The sequence below is a fragment of the Marmota marmota genome, unplaced genomic scaffold (assembly GCF_001458135.2).
Source record: "Marmota marmota marmota unplaced genomic scaffold, marMar, whole genome shotgun sequence".
NCBI lineage: Eukaryota > Metazoa > Chordata > Mammalia > Rodentia > Sciuridae > Marmota > Marmota marmota.
The window spans coordinates 17,229,496-17,246,815 of NW_026000229.1; the positions used below are offsets into that span (position 1 = coordinate 17,229,496).

A 17,320-nucleotide genomic window follows, 5' to 3' on the forward strand; every position below is an offset into this window, starting at 1 on the left:
AAAACTTTCTGGGTTACCCAAGAAGTGGGTTTGTGGGGTGGCAAGAAAACCTGGGGCAGAGTAAAAAGGGATTATGAGAACCCTCAAGAGGTGTGGCCACTGACAGTCTGCAGGGACTTAGATCTGCCCCTGCTGATGGCCTGCTTAGAGATGGAGAAGCATAAGATTGCTGCTCTTCTCTTGGGGGTGGGCTGCCCTTGGAGCACTTAGGAAAGCTGGCTCAGGGCTACTTGCCCCTCTGGCATGGGCACCCTTTCATGGTTATTGCTTTGAAAGGATGAAGTGAAGGATTCCTAGGCCCAGCCCCAGTTGCTATGGAGCAGGCCTTCACCCCTGTGACTGTCTGAGGGGCTTTGTGGACCGTGGGTTAGGCAGCCAACTTTTGAGGCTTGGGTTTGGGATTAACACTGTGATGACCTCAGGCAAGCCAGTGCCTCAGTTTCCTAATTTTATAACTCTGTAGTCACACTGTCATGGTCTCCCACTATGATGATTACCCTTGTCAGGCTGCCTGTACCCCAACCTCCACCCCAACCAGAATACCTATCAAGACCACCTGCTTATAACACTGTGATTTCATCTGGTGGATTAGACTTGGGTGCCAACTTTGCAAGGTGATGCTTTATAAGGACAAGGCTGTCATCCTGATCAAGTCAATACTTTTCAGGGGCTTGGTGTTCACCTTTGTATACTCAGGATAACAATTTTTACATGCATTCCTAGTTAAAGGTAGAAGATTTATGAACAGAAGGGAAGCCAAGTACTTGTGCCATCTTGGTCACTGGTTGTCAGCCAGGTGGGGATGCTGGCCAAGGGCATGATTTGTCCTGTTCTGGTAGAATGACTGAATTAGTAACCCAGTAGCTGGCAGTGGGGGTAACTTCCCCAGTGGGCACAGGACATCCTAATTGTTTGTGTCTGTGTTCCTTCAGTGGCCAGTTTGCTATAGTGAAGAAGTGCCGGGAGAAGAGCACAGGACTGGAGTATGCGGCCAAGTTCATCAAGAAGCGACAGAGCCGGGCCAGCCGGCGGGGTGTGTGCCGAGAAGAGATCCAGCGGGAGGTGAGCATCCTGCGGCAGGTGCTGCACCCCAACATCATCACGCTGCACGACGTCTACGAGAACCGCACCGATGTGGTGCTCATCCTCGAGCTGTGAGTGAGGTGCCAGTGACCCACGGGGGCAGGAGGGGCGGGCAGGGTGGTGAAAGCTTTAGCTAAGGCTAGGGGATAGCAATGACCAACCTAAGCTCAGACCAGAGGTGAAGACAGTGGTGGGCAGTTTCCCTCTTCCTCAGTCACCCCCATGCTTCTTCTGAAACTGGACCAAAGGAGGGACAGACAAGCTTGCTGAGTAGCAGGGGCAGAGGGCGATGGTCTCAGTCTTCTTTTCATTGGTCCTGGGGATGGAAGGGAAGAAATGACTGGCGCTGGGTCATCTTCTGGCTGGAGGAGCGTGAGGGAGGGTGAGAGGGGGCAGCGGGTGGGGTGGGGAGCAGGGGAAGCTGTCAGGAAGGAATCTGTTCTATGAGGAGGGGAAGAACAAACATCCTTTGAGCTCTATGACGCTCTTCTCCAGCCCTTTCCTGGGGAAAATCCACTGTATGTGTACTCTGTTTAACACCTTTATTGTTTCCTGATAACTATTATTTAGAGAGGCCGACTATAGGCAAGCATTTTATGGGTGCATTACGTTTGTCATCTTGTTCAATCCTTACAACAACTGTGATGACAGAAATGTCGTCTAACACAGGAGTTATTTTGTATTCACTGAGCCAAGCACTTCTATTACCTGGTCTAGCCCTCAGAACAATGCTATCACATGATGACTCTTATTATCCCCATTTACAGACAAGAACACTGGCAGGCAAGGTCATTTATAAGCCAGGAAATGACAGGGCCAGGACTGGAGTCCATATGACTTGTGCAGACAGCTATAGACATGAGGCAGGACAGCATTGTGTTGGTCTAGGTGAGGAGGACTTCACAGTGGTTGGTGGAATTTGGATAGATGACACCAAGATTCCAGGGGTTGGTTGGCCACTGTCATGTTTACTTGGTGCCTTCTCCAAAGAACAGAGAGTTAGGGCCCTGGCAAACAACAGGGTTTGAGGTGGCCCAGGTCACAGTGGCTATGTCTAGGAAAATGTTCTAGCTGGGCATGTTGGCACCTTCCTGTAATCCCAGCTACTTGGGAGGCAGAATCAAGAGGATCTCAAGTTCAAGGCCAGCCTGGGCAATTTAGTGAGACTCAGTCTGGAATAAATTTTTATAAAAAATTTTAAAATAATGTTCTGAGCTTCATAAACATATGCATCTGCCAGTGAGCAGGGAAATGGGGGCATTTATCTCAGTGATCCTTGAACTTGGGTAGTTTACCTCATGGCTCCATTTCAGATCTCACCTGCAAACCAGGTAGCCATCCTTAACCTGCCAAAAAATTGGGTGTACTACCTGACATTTGAAATCATTCTATTTTAAGAACTATCTTTTTGTTGGCAAGATATTTAAGAAGTACAAGATGGACTGGGGTTGTGGCTCAGTGGTAGAGCACTTGTTTAGCAGGTGTGAGGCCTTGGGTTCAATCCTCAGCACCACATAAAAATAAATAAGTAAAACGAAGGTATTGTGTCTATCTACAACTAATAATTTTTTTTAAAAAAGAAGAAGTACAAGAACGTTTGTATATTCTTGAATTTGATTCAAGCCCGATGTTTAAATGCATAGAATTGTCTGTGTTCTACCCTTCTATAGCACCCAGTGTCCCTATGCCTGTCTGACCCAGATAAAAGCCTGATGTGTTCCTCCAGGGATGGCCTGCAGGGTTCGAAGTCAGCCATTAGTAATGGGCCCTCTTCTTGGGAGCTCAGGGGCATGCACCATCCATTGTATGCACTGATGCTCCTGCCACTTGTCTGGGCTACTGTGCTTGTTGAGTTCTGATTGTTCACAGTTTCTGTCTCCACTTCTAAGTTGTCTCATTTCTCTCGGCTCTCAGGATGCCTCTCTATGGAGTACTAAGGACTTTTTTTTTTCTTTTTGGTACTAGGGGTGGAACCCAGAGGTGCTCTACCACTGAACCACATCACCAGAGTCAGTATCTCACTAAGGTGCCCAGGTTGTCCTCAAACTTGTGATCTTCTTTCCTCAGCCTCCTGAGTTGTGTGTCATTGTGTCTGGCAGTGCTAAGGATTTTTAAAATTAGGAAAGACCCAAGTTCACTAAGACTATGTCTAAATCATGTGTGGCCAGAGTCTGAGAGGGAAGACCTCCAAGGAGAGGAATTCATGGGCTTTTTGTGCTTAGATTTGGTGAATCATGTTGGGCCTGTAGGAATCTTTGACTTCTGGGTCCTTGCTCTGCCCTCTAAGTTACTGGTTTTGCTTAGTAGTTGAATATGGGTGTTGGCGTCCACTTGCTCAGTTGAAACTGCTTAGTTACAGGTTTGATGGAGAGTCCCATCCTGATTCCATGGCCCCTCTCAGCACCTTGTCTGGTATAGGGCTTCCATTTACTTTCTGCTAAAGCAGTTAGGAGGAGGAGGACATGAACAAACCTGACTCAAGCTCCTTTCAGCTGTCATTATCCCATATGTGACTCCCTAGAAGGAGTTGCCTCTGGACATGGCTGCTGAAGGCAGGGTTGGGAAGAACTTAATTGTCCATACAAGTTGACTTCAGTGTGGTAGGAAGAATACATTCAAAATCTCAGTAGATTAACTGATGTCTTATATGGAGCTTTCTGTGAAGAACATCAGCCTTCCAGTGAGGGCCAGGCAGGCCCCTCATTGCAGCCCCTACTACTCAGGACCTCCCAGACTCCAAGCTTGCAGAAAGTGATACCCTGTGGTTACAAACCAGAGAATGGCATGGTGGTGGTGCTGAATTGAGTCCAGCTTCCTGGGCGCAGCAGCTCTGGCAGCATTCTCCCCACTGCTACATAAGCAGATCATTTGTGCATACATTCCTGGAAGAGTTCTGGAAAGCATTTGGGCTGGCAGACCAACCTGCAGGGAGGAAGGAGACAAAGGTCAGGTTAGCAGGCAAGGAACAATCCTGGAAGGCTTGAGGAAGAGGCCAGGCTATTCATTTTGCTTTCCATATCAAAAAGCTAAGGAGATTTAGGTGTGAAATGAAGCCTGGAAGGAGATGGGAAATGACTCCAGAGCACAGGTCATAGAGTCAAGAAGTCCTTGGTAGAAACTTTGTTGCTGGCCACATCGTGGTGGATACTCAGGAGGCTGAGGAAGAAAGGTGGCTTGAGCCCACTATGCCCCTTGGGTGCCCACAGGCAATATTTAATAGTGAATAGCCACTGCTCTCAACCCTGTCTCTCTCTTCCTCTCCCTCCCTCTTCTCTCTCTCTTCTCCCTCTTCCTCTGTCTCACTCTCGCTCCCCTCCCGCCGTGGTGCTGGCATTTGAAGCCAGAGCTATGCTAGGCAAGTACTCTACAGTGAGATTTATCCCCAGGGTGGGACCCTGTCTCTTTTTAAAAAGAAAAGAAAGAGAAGAAAAAATAACTGTGTTCATGGGAAAAAGAAATAAAGCCCAGGCTACTTGATTAGGCTTGGAAAAGAGGCACCTGAGCATTGATGTGAATGTCCCCAGCCTGGGTATCCATGGCTTGGATAATCACCTTGGGTAGATTCCTCAGCCTTCCACTTTCTGAGTCTCTGGGAGAGATTCTAAGGGCTGCAGTGACTGTTCCCTTTTTCATCCCAAGGAGATCATGTCACACCAGGTCTCCTGCCCAGGTCACATCTTCAAACAGATGACTAATTACTACTATCCAAGGTCCTCACCCAGCCTCGGTTTTCACTTGAGTGGCTTTGGGGTAACAGGATAGATCATCATTAGAATGATAATCTTTTACATTTATGCAACACTTTATTTAAAGTAGGAATAGTAGAATTATTATTTTAGACTGAGAGATTTGCTGGAGGTCATAGCCTCATTTAACCCAGTTGGGGGACTAGGAGTATAGAAGACAAGTGTGGGACTGGGTTCTGTGTTTCAGAGGTGACACAACAGATTTGAAAATCTGAAAAGGCTCTAGAGAGGCCCCTTGTCTATGCCAAGATTTTGCTGTCTATATGATACAGAATATTCTCTTATTACTTATTTATTCACTCATTTATTCATTCTTATGTGGTACTAGAGATTTAACCCAGGGATGCTGTACCACTGAGGTGTATTACTACCTCTTTTTACTTCTTATTTTGAGACAAGGTTTCACTAAGTTGCTGAAGCTGGCTGATCCTCCTGCCTCAGCATCCCAAGTCATTGGGATTACAGGTATGTTCCATAGAACCCTGGCCCATATTGATTTTTTTTTTTTTTGTACCAGGGATTGAACCCAGGGGCACTTAACCACTAAGCCACATCCCCAGCTCTTTTTCTTTTTTTTTTTTCAATTTTGAGACAGAATCTCACTAAGTTGCTTAGGGCCTTGCTAAGTTGCTGAGGCTTGTCTAGAACTTCCGATCCTCTTTCCTCAGCCTCTTGAGTTGCTAGGATTACAGACATACACCACAGCTCCTGGCTCATATTAATATTTTAAATGCTTTGTTTCTTTCCTTTGTTTTATTCACCAAACTTCTTTGAATGGCTTTCTCATACTAGGTGCAGTGGAGTCAAAGATAACCTGGCTGGGGAGAGAGTCAGATAAAGATGTCCAGTGTGTTGAGGGCCTGGCTGTAACTGAACAGCAGGGCAGTGCCTGGGTGGCTTTCACTCTGCATCAACAGTTCAGGCTTTGCTATGTGGAGAGAATGTGGCAAGGGACCTGTGGTGGACTTGGACTTAGGACACCTGGGTCTAAATCTTGGTTGTATCACTTACTAGCTACGGGACCTTGGGCAAGTCACATACTCTCTTTGGACCTCAGTTTCATCATCTGATGAATGGAGATAGTCACTCCATCATACCTCTCAGGGTGGATGAAAGGCACAAGTGAGAGAATGTCTGGGAAAGCACATTGCACAGGTGGCAAACTTTGAATGCAAAATCAAGCCCTATTCTACCTCCGCCACCCCAGCAGTGATACTGTGCATGGTTTTTACTTCAAGAACTTTATCAAAGACCTTATAGCCTGTACCCAACATTGCATAAAGATTCCTCCCACTCCCACCCCCACCCCAGAGGTGATTAGACTGTTTTCTTCTCCTGTTTCACAAGAAGGAAAGCTGAGCCCTAGAATTTTCACATGCCCCACCCCAAGGTCAAGGTTGAGTCTTTGGTGTAGAAGAATTGGGATCCTATCCTGGCCCTTTGATCCCAGTCTGCAACTCAAGGTGACTCCTGCAGCATCTGTGGGGGTGCTCCAGTTTCCAGCACCTGTCCCAGGTCAGTGTAGGGATACGGTGGGGCACCGGATGACTTCACCATGAGACACTGAGAAAAGAGTGCACCAGACTCACCCCCAACACTAAGGTAACCACTTCAGCCCTGTGAGCAGAGTGCCACTGCAGCTCTTACAGATGGTTTGTACCAATGTACCATTCTTGTCTCACTCTCTTGTCTCCCTCTCACCTTCCTCCTGCTCTCTTTTTTCCCTCTTCTTTTTTTATGCCATTGATTTGTTATAAAAATTTGGTCATTTGACCTGGTAATTATCTCAGTTCAGATTTAACTTATTCCTTTCACAGTTATTCAGCACATTCCTCTGCCCCCTATATTTCCTGTAAATTGGTAGTTAGATCTAAAGGAGGTGCCTTCCTATTGCTACTGTCCAATAGAAATGTAATATGAACTAAATATGTAATTCTGGTTTTCTTTGTGTTGGGGCATACTGGCAACTGAACACAGGAGCATTCTACCACTGAGAAATATCCTTTTATTTTTTATCTTGAGACAGGTTTTCACTAAGTTGCTGAGGCTGTCCTCAAATTTGAAATCTTCCTGCCTCAGCCTCCCTATTTGCTGGGAATAGAGGTATATGCTACCACACCCAACTATTTCCCCCTCCTCTTCTTCTTCTTTCTGTTCCTCATGTATGGTACTGGGGATTGGACCCAGGATGTTCTACCATGAAGCTACATCCCCAACCCTTTAATTTTTTTTTTTTAAATTTTGAAACAGGGTCTTACTAAGTTGCTCAGGCTTGTCTCAAATTTGTATTTCTCCTGCCTCAGTCTCCCAAGTAGCTGGAATTACAGGAGTGCATCACCACACCCAGCTGCACGGATTCTTTTATTCCATTCCAATCTTAATTATATTACTCAAGACACACATACTTCATACAATGATCAATAGGTTACTGAACAGCTAAGAAAGAGTTAATGTAGCCACAGTGTTAAAGAGGTAGCACTGAGAGCAAAGGCAGAGAGCTGACACAGAGGCAAAACCGTTACTGCAGGTGGTCAGAGGAGATTAAGAACCAGCCTAAGAACTTGTTGAGGGCTCAGAACTTGTTCAAGGAACTTGTCAAGTGGTCTGACAAGGTGATGGGGTAAAGGACCAGTGTGTCCTGTCTTAGGGGTCCTTCCCTATATGCTTCAGGTAAGAGAGTTGAATCATTTGGTGGTCTAGTGTGTTTGATAAGCTCATGAACCTATTTTCTCTGATGAGGCTTTGATACACTCATACATCCATCTGCCTCTGATTTAATTTGAGAAGTTCATAGGTGGTCATTTTTTTATTAGTACAATTAATCTATTCATCAGTTTGTGCCTTATGATTGTGCTATGTAGCTTGGGGTTGTTCTTTTTTGTAAGTTCTATATGTCCAACACCTAGTGGTTTAGCAATTTGACCAGGAACATTACCAAGTCATGCTGCCTTAGCACTTGACTCAAAATGCAGTAACTCAGGGCAAACTACTGCTTCATAACTCAGGGCTAACTCCAGAGTAACTCAGGGTTAGGCACGAGCTGAAAACTGCTGTTCCATACTATGTGGAGTAACTCAGAGCAGGGTCACAGCTGGCTCTCTACAGTCTCTAAATTCTTAACTGATTCCAGCATCAAATCCAAAGTTTGTTTACTTTGGTGCCAGAAATTGAACCCAGGGCCTCACACATGCTAAGCCAGTGCTCTAACACTGAACTGCTTTCCTAGCAACTACAAAGTTTAAAGTCCAAAGTCTCATCTAAATATCATCTAAATCAGTTATGGTGAGACTCAAGGTATGATTCATTCTGAGGCAAATTGCTTTCCAGCAATTTGTGGAAATGAATTTGTATGAATTTGTGACATAAAATGTGTTATATACTTCCAAAATACAATAGTAAGACAGGCATGGGATGGACATTACCATTCCAAAAAAGAGAGAATTTTAATATTTATTTTTTAGTTTTTGGTGGACACAACATCTTTGTTTGTATGTGGTGCTGAGAATCGAACCCGGGCCGCACGCATGCCAGGCGAGCGCGCTACCGCTTGAGCCACATCCCCAGCCCCCAAAAAAGAGAAATAGGAAAAAGGAAAAGAGTGACAGGTTCTTTTTTTTTTTTGTACTGGGGATTGAACCCAGGGGTGCTTAACCACCGAGCCACACCCTAACCCTTTTTTATATTTTATTTAGAGACAGGTTTCACTAGATTGCTTAGGGTCTTGATAAATTACAAAGCTAGCTTTGAACTCACGATCCTCCTGCCTCAGCCTCCCCAGCCTCTGGGATTACAGGCGTGCACCATTGCGCCTGGTGGGAGTGACAGGTTCTGAGTCAGTCTAAAACTTGAGACTCCAGAATACTTTTTGGCTTAATGCTCTGCCCTTCAGGCCCTCTGGGACAGAGGTCCTGCCCATACAGCTTTGGGTGGCCCTGCCCTCATGCTTTTGCTATGCACAGCCCATGCCTCAGTTCTCACGGATTCTCCTGGCAGAAAGTACACCTGTGGCTCAATTGGTTTGAAGTCTCAAGGACTCCCATTCCAAGGAAACCTAGGTGGAGGCAGCCATACCCACGTGACTTTGCTTCACACAAGCCCACAGCAGGGCTCCTCTGGGAACCACACCTGAAGTGTGTGATGATGATAGAGTTGGAGAGCCCACGCTATGAGGCAGCTCTGGGTAGTGAGCCCTCCTATGGTGGTTCTATCCCCCAGGCCCTGGCACTATGGGTCTGTGATGGGAAGGGCAGACCCCTTTTCTTCCATGATCCCTGAAATGACTTCAGGGTCTTTCTGTCATTGTCTGGGACAGTAGATTGACTAATCTCCCTATTATTATTAGATTAGATGGCTGACTAATCTCCCCCATTGTCTTGCGGAGTAGCAGCTGGCTTCCCTTGACATGGCTGATCCAGATTAATCTCTTTATGAGCAATCCTTGGCCACACCTTTGTTCTCTCCTAAACAGGTTTGCTCATTTTTTACCCCCAATATAGTAGGCTGAGAATTTTTCCCACTTTTAAGTTTTATTGTCTTTTTGATAAACAATTCCATCTTTAAAATATTTCTCAGCTGGTCACAGTGGCATGTGCCTGTGATCCCAGCAGCTCAGTAGACTAAGGCAAGAGGATTGCAAGTTGGAGGCTGGCCTGGGCAACTTAGCAAGACCTTGTCTCAAAACAAAAATTTAAAAAAAAGGATTGGCAAGCTGAGAGTGGTAGTACATGCCTATAATCCCAGCAACTCAGGAGGCTGAGGCAGGAGGATCCCAAATTCAAAGCCAGGCTTAGCAACTTAGAGAGAGACTCTGTATCAAAATAAAAAAGGGCTGCGGGCATAGTGATAAAGTACCCCTGGGTTTATTCCCCAGTACCATAAAATAAAAATTTGTAAGACAGGGTGAGCAACTCAGTGAGACAAAATAAGGCTGGGGATGTATGTGGCTTAGTGGTCAAGTGCCCCTGAGTTCAATCCACCCCCACCTCAAAAAAAAAAAAAAAAAAAGGATGGCAATGTAGCTTAGATGTAGAACACTGCAGGATTCAATCCTCAGTGCTACAAAAAATAAAATAAAAAAATAAAAATAACTAAGAATAAAATAAATTAAAAAGATAAAAATTGAAATTAAAAAGATAAAACATTTCTCTCTTTTTACTTACTGTGAGCAGTCAAGAGGAACCAGGTCACTCCTTCAACATTGTACTTAGAAATTTTCTCAGCCAAATATCTAATTTTTTCATTCAACCTTCCACAAATTACAGCATATAAACAAAATTCAGCCAAATTCTTGGCTACTTTGACTTTTTCTTCATTGCCCAGCATCTTGTTCCTTATTTCCATCTGAAACCTCATCAGAATGGCCTTTACCCCCCATAGTCCTACTAACATTCTATTCATGACCACTAAGGTATTATTCTCTTACAAGTCCGAGAGTCTCCTCCTGTCCTTCCAAGCCTTCACCAAAATCACCATTTGTAACCCATTCATGACAACATGGACTGGGTGGTTTATTTAAACAGAAATTTATTTCTCATGCTTCTGGAGGCTGGAAAGCCCAAGATCAAGGCACCAACAAATTTGGTGTCTAGAAAGGGTTTACCTCCTCATAGATAGCATCTTTCCTGTACCCTTGCTAGGCAGAAGAGATGAATGAGCTCTCTGGGGGTCTCTTTTATAAGGGCTCCAATCCCATTCATGAGGCCTCCACCTTTATGATCTAATCACTCCCCAAAGGCCCCACCTCCCAATATCATCACCTTGGGGGTTAGAATTTCAAAATATTAATTTGGGGGGACACAGGTATTCAGACCATAGCATCATTCCCCAATGCTTCTTTCCATTCTCTGCCACCTCAGTCATACAGAGAAGATGGTAACTGCCAGGATAACCAGGGACCTGGGCCTAAGTGTCAGCAGAGACCTTTCTGGCAATATCCTCAGGGTGATTTGTGCCCTTGACCCCCAAAAGAAAGAATACAGCAATCGGTGTTTGATGTTGCTTGGACAAGATCCTAGGCAGGGCAAGGGGGATTCTGCCTTCCAGGATGCCTGGGGGTCAGGTGCGGGGTGCACCCATCCACCTGGCCTCATGACACACAAGGCTGACCGGGCCTGGGCCCTTCCTGCTGGTGTCTTGCAGAGTGTCTGGTGGAGAGCTGTTTGATTTCCTGGCCCAGAAGGAGTCGCTGAGTGAGGAGGAAGCCACCAGCTTCATTAAGCAGATCCTGGATGGGGTGAACTACCTTCATACAAAGAAAATTGCTCACTTTGATCTTAAGGTCAGTAAGGGGAATAAAGGAAAATCAGCATAGGGAAAAGGGGTCCAGTCCCTCCCGATGTCATTGCCAGGTGGGGCCCAGTGCCCACTTGGCTCTCTTCCCTTACTTTAAAATTCAAATCCTGAGGGCAGCTGGGCACAGTGTCACTCTCCTATAATCCCAGTGATTTGGGAGCCTAAAGCAGGAAGATTGCAAGCTCATGGTCAGCCTGAGCAATGTAGTGAGACCTTGTCTCAAAAATAAAAAGGGGCTGGTAGCTCAGGGGTAGAACAGCCTCAGGTTCAATCCCTAGCACTTTAAAAACCAAAAAGAAAAAAAAAAAAGAAAGAAATCCTGAGGGCTAGGGATATAGTTCAGTGGTAGAGCACTTGCTTAGCATACACAAGGCTCTGGATTCAATCCCCAGCACTGTTAAAAAAAATAAGTAAAATAAAAATCAATCAGTTAATTAAATAATTGAAACCCTGAAATGATGCATGGTAAGTGTCCACCTCTTCAGATTCATTTCATCTATCAGACTTTCTGCAAATTAGGGCTGACTTCAAGAAGCTTCTTAATCAACTACAGGCACCTTTTCTCTTCCAGGGGTCAGGTAGGACATAGATTTTAAATAAGTAGACCAATGACAGGAAGCTTAAAACCAAACCCATTTCACAAGATTGAACTTTTCAGTAACAAAGAGCTCTGTCCTGAGTGGGTGGAGGGTTTGGAGAATTGCTAAAGTTGGCTGCCTCTCTGGTCCCTGGGAGCACGGTGCAGCCTCCAGCATTCCTCCACCAGAGACTATAAATCCTTGAGCCCAGGGACCACTGGCTGCCCTCTTCCATCCGACCCCAAACACTGGACATAAACTGCTTCCAGAGCCCACTGATCATTTGTGGTAACTGGCATTGAGGGTTGATAAAGTTCACACTGACCACATAGGACTTCATGAAGAAAGAATGTGGTCAAAGTAGAAGGATCTGTTCCTTAGTAACTGACCTCAGTCACACAGACATCTGATGAGCCTTGCAGATATCTAACGAATAAAGGTCCTTGAACTTGTGGTCAGACCCATGTTTCTAGGAAGGAGGCCCATTCATCCTTCTATCCAAAAATCCCTGTGGCCTTTTACCCGGCTCTCTCCTGGATGCCTGGATATTGCTGAGATGCAAAATCACCTGAGGCCTGTCATGGCTTAGTACAGAAGATAGATCAATGGCTCTAAATGTATGATAGAGAGAAGCACAAGGGCACTGGGGATCCAAATGAGGATATACCTAAGACTGGGGTATCAGAGAGGGCTTCCTAGAAGAGATGGTATTTGAGTTGAGTGTCCTGAAGGACTCGCAGGTGTTAGCAGAGGGGAAGGCCCTTCTGAGGAAGAGAGGCCAGCAGATTACACATCATGAAACAGCACAGTTCATTTAGGGAAGTACAGGCAAAGGGAATATGTGCTAAGTGGCTGGGAAATAGGCCAGGAGAGGGGCAGGAGGCAGACAAAAGGAGTGGGAGCTAAGCCAAGAAGGTTGCACTTTACCCTGAGAGATACAGAGGCCAGGTGAGCAAGGGTGTGTTTCGGAGCCATCCCTCTGGCTGGAGTATGGATAGGATGGGGATGGCCTGGCAGCTGGGGGCCCAGCTAGCAGGCTGATAATCTGGATGAGACATGAGGAGAGATGGATCCAAGATCTATTGCAGGGCTGGGGTTGTGGCTCAGTGGTGGAGCACTTGCCTGGCATGTGTGAGGCCCTGGGTTTGATCCTCAGCACCTCATATAAATTAATAAATAAAATAAAAGATCTATTGATAACTAAAAATATATATTTTTAAAAAGATCTATTGCAGAGGTCAAACTGAGGATTGATTTGGTACCTAATTCAATGCGGAGTTGAGGGAGAGGGCAGGGTCCAGAATGACATGCAAGTTCTGGCATGGGGGACTGGCCCAGAGAAGCTATGGCATGCTCGTAGTCTCACAGCTGTGCCAAGGTGTGGGCTCAGTTCCCTCACATAGGTTCCTGCCCCAGCTCTTACCCTGCCTCACAGGGTGACCTGCTGTGAATCCCCTTAGCAAGTCCCCCCTTGTTATATTGATTGTCACAGTATTTTGAATTTAGAAAATGTTTCTCTAGGGTGTTGAGTAAAAGTTGGGATCACACAGGAGGGTGACGCCTGGGCAGGCCTTGGACTTCAGGGTGGTGATACACTGAACAGGAAATGCTCTGCCTAAACTGCACCTGGGTCTCCTTCCCGTGGACAATTAACTTGTTGTTTTCTTGTGTCTGCTGGCTCCAGAAGACGGTCTCAAAATGGGCTCCTTTGTCTTTCTCTTGCTGGAGCCCGCAGGCCTGATACTGAAACAGGTTCATGGTGTTTGGTTTGCTTCCGCGGAAGATCATGTGGTACAGGCGGGCGGCTTGGAGTCAGCCAGGTGGGACTTTGCTCCTCACTCCCGTGTACCAGGATACATCTGAACCTCAGTTTTTCTTCTTGGATGCAACACATTTTTGTTGCAAATAACAACAGCTACCTGGCAGAGTTGTTGTAACAGAGAGAAGAGGCATGAAGTGCTGAATATGGAATATGTGCTCTGTAATAATAATTGTTATTGTTATTCCCCTTCCCAGAATAGAGGGAAAGAGAAGACAACTCATTAGTGTTTTGGGATCTGATAGGCTAAGGAAACGTACTCTGCTAATGCAGTTCTCAATTGCCCAGCAGAGAGCTGAGATTGATTTCTAGGTGGAACTGCTGGTGGGGCCTGGCCTGGTATCTAGCTCCTGGGCTCAGTCTGAACATTTCTCATGACCAAGAGGCAGCCCAGGTTTCTCTGGAAGCATGTAGGGTGGCAATGCTGCTAATCCCCACCCATGGCTGTATATCCTTACAGTGTATGGACTCTGAGCTTTCTAACTACCTGACTCATAGGTCCCTTCACTCAGGCCCAGCTCAGCAACTTGGGGAAGTGATGAGTAGCTGGAACTCAGAGACATCCCCTCATGGTTGAATAGACGCTTCCTGCATTCAGAATGTGGGTAATGTGTGTCTCCTGGCTGGAACTTTCTTTTTTCTTTTAACTTTCTTCTCTCTCTTTCTCTCTCTCTTCTGTAATGGGGCTCCAACTCAGGGCTTTGTGCATGCTAGGCAAGTGCTCTACCATTGAGCTACATCCCCAGTCCTTTTTGTTTTTTATTTTGACACAGGGTCTCCCTAAGTTGCCAAGGCTTCATAAACTTTTAATCCTCCAATCTTGCTCTCCCAAATTGCTGCAATTACAGGCATGTACCACTCTGTCTAACTTGTGATGGGTCCTTGCTACCCATAGGATACATGAATCCATTCTCAGCATGGCATTCAGGCTTTTCTTGCACTGTCTTAGCCCTGTTTCTGGCCTCATTTGCCCTTCCCCACTCCAAAACACCAGCCCTGCACATTCTGGCCTTTCTCCTCCTCCTGTTCATGCTGCTCTCATCCAGGATGCTGCTGCTCTTCCTTTTTCCTCCCCAGTGACTTCCTGATCATTCTTCAAGGCCAGCAGAAGTGGCATTTCCTTTAGCCTTTGCCATCTCTGCAACCTCCAAAAGTATAACTAAGAACTAACCTGCTGGCCAGGCATGGTGGTATATGCCTATAATCCCAGTGGCTCAGGATGCTGAGGCAGGAGGATTGTGAGTTCAAAGCCTCACCAACTTAGTGAAGCCCTAAGCAACTTAGTGAGACCCTGTCTCTAAATATAATATTTTTTAAAAGTCTTGGGATATGGCTCAGTGGTTAAGCTCCCCTGGGTTCAATCATTAGTACTAAAAATAAATAAACAAACTAGCCTGCTTCTCTGCTTTTGCTGCCCTTTGTACAAATTTCTGCTAAGAGCATGCATCATTACGAATCACTTTCTTCTGCACAGTGCTTGCCATATGATGAGTCATTCTGTGTTGAATGAATGAATGGATACCTTAGTGAAGAACAAATGTGCTTATGGATGTGCAAGGCCCTTTCATGTCTCACTTGGAAAATGTAAATGAGGTTACAGGTAGAGTTTAATTCAATAATGTGAACATTTCTTGAGGGCCTGCTATAATCCAGAGGAGAGAGTGACAAATATCAATGTGACGTAGCACCTGACCTCCAGGGGTCCACTGTGTACAGGGAGATGCATACAGTGATTCCATGGGAGGCCATATAAAATAAACACTAATGGATTCTCACCAAATAATGCCTGCTTCCAAAGGGTGAGCTCTTTGTGTGAGCAGAGTGGAGATCATCCTGGTGTGTGTTGCAAATTCACCATAGATGTGGTAAAGTGGGGCTGGTAAGGGTAGATGATGTTGAAGTTACACAGATGGAAGGGACATTGAGGCTGGCTGCCCCTCAGTGCCAGGTGGCACCTGACAAGCCTCCTGCAAGACAAACAACTAGGAAGTGGGGCTCAGTGCCATCCAGGAACCTCACCCATTTCAACACAAATAAAGGTCTTCTAGGGAGTATTTGTAAGTGGTTTTATGCTTATTTTGGATTTGGGAGTTTTCCCTGAGTATGGGTGTGTCCTTTCTTTCCCATCCCCACCCTAACCTGATCCAATTTGAAAATCTGAAATGGAAGAGTCTCCAGGACTAAGGTTATTTTAAGTAAAAGAACAAATCATGAGAAATTATTAAAATTGGATGCAAGCCAAAACTCTGAGCGGGCCTTTTGATTTACCCCTGTAGTGCCTAGAATCATCCTCTGTGCTGTTCTTAGGTTCATAGTGTGATCAGGACCACTGGTTAAGCTTTCCTAAGAATGATAATGATAATGCTTTAAGTGTATATGGAATTTTTCTAGAATGTAGCATGCTTACACATCTTTTTTTTCTCATTTAACCCATTGAAGTAGAAGATATTCTCACTTTTTTTAACATATAAAGCAATTGAAATTCAGAGAGATTAAATAATTTGCCAAAAATCACACAGATATTGAATGTTGAGGACTTGAATTTAATCAGAGAGGAAACTCTAAGAAAAGCTGAATTATTTCACCAGATGCTAACAGTCCAGATTTTTTATTTCCTTAATTCATGCTTTTTACACACAGTTAATCCAAGTCTATACTGTGCTATAAACATATTCTTTACATAGTTAATTTCTCATCTGGTTACACTGTTTTCCCTTTCCAATAAGCTATCCCTCCAATTTAAAAAAATTATATGTTATGAATTGCTATAGAATGTGATGCATTTGAGAGTTGAACTGGTATGAGCTTGGGGCACAGGAATACAGAGGCAAAAGAGAACTGTGGTCTTCAGTTTGTGGGAGCAGACATGATCCCCACTTTTCAAATGAGGAAACAAATAAAAATGCCATCCCTTCTCCTTTTTTTGTCCCATGTCCTTTCCCATCACTGTTAGGCTTCTTGCTTCTCCAGTAGCCCACTGCCCTGCACTGAACCCTGCATAGGCCTGACCTCACTGAAGTTTCCTGTGTCCAACTAGAACTTTCTGGGGAAGGGTACAGGTGATTGAACTCAGGGGCACTTGGTTACTGAACCACAGTATTTTATTTAGAGACAGGGCCTCACTGAGTTGCTTAGCGCCTTGTTTTTGCTGAGGCTAGCTTTGAACTCATGCTCCTCTTGCCTCAGCCTCCTGAGCTGCTGGGATAACAGGTGTGTACCACCATGCCTGGCTCCAACTAGAACTTTTTAAGTCACATCCACAGCCACCATTAGCCCTGCCCTTGCAGTGGAACTCAGCAGGACTGAAAGTATAATTCTGGAAGCAATTAATGAGGCAGAAAGATCTTGACAGTCAAAAGTCCTGGGCTTAAACCTGGTTCTACTACTTATTAGTTGTGTGTCCTCTAATAAATTACTTAATTTTTGTGAGTGTGGCGGTGCACACCTTGAATTCCTGGAGATGGAAGGATGAGGCAGGAGATCCCTGGCTAGCCTAGCTACTTAGTGAGATGCTGTCTCAAAATAAAATAAAGATGCTGAGAATATTCCTTAGTGGTAGAGCACTAGTGTAGTGAATACAAGGTCCTGGGTTCAGTCCCCAGTACCATTAAAACCAATATCAGGAAGGAAGGAAGGAAGGAAGGAAGGAAGGAAGGAAGGAAGGAAGGGGTTGTAGCTCAGTGGTAGAGCACTTGCCTAGCATGTATAAGGCACTGGGTTTGATCCTCAGCACCACATAAAAATAAATAAATAAAGTAAAGCCATATATATATATATATATATATATATATATATATATATAT

General features: G+C 45.1%; 1 protein-coding gene across 9 annotated transcripts in view; it reads left to right on the top strand.

The window, feature by feature from the left end:
- The window catches only part of Dapk2 (death associated protein kinase 2), a 151,540-nt gene that overhangs the window by 62,884 nt on the left and 71,336 nt on the right, over positions 1 to 17,320 (top strand). For 8 of the 9 annotated variants that reach the window (XM_048793395.1, XM_048793399.1, XM_048793396.1 and 5 more), the window contains exons 3-4: positions 933 to 1,154; positions 10,968 to 11,106. In XM_048793395.1, the coding sequence (XP_048649352.1) occupies positions 933 to 1,154; positions 10,968 to 11,106 (361 nt within the window). The remainder of the gene's footprint in view (positions 1 to 932; positions 1,155 to 10,967; positions 11,107 to 17,320) is intronic. The other variant, XM_048793398.1, reaches the window with a different exon arrangement.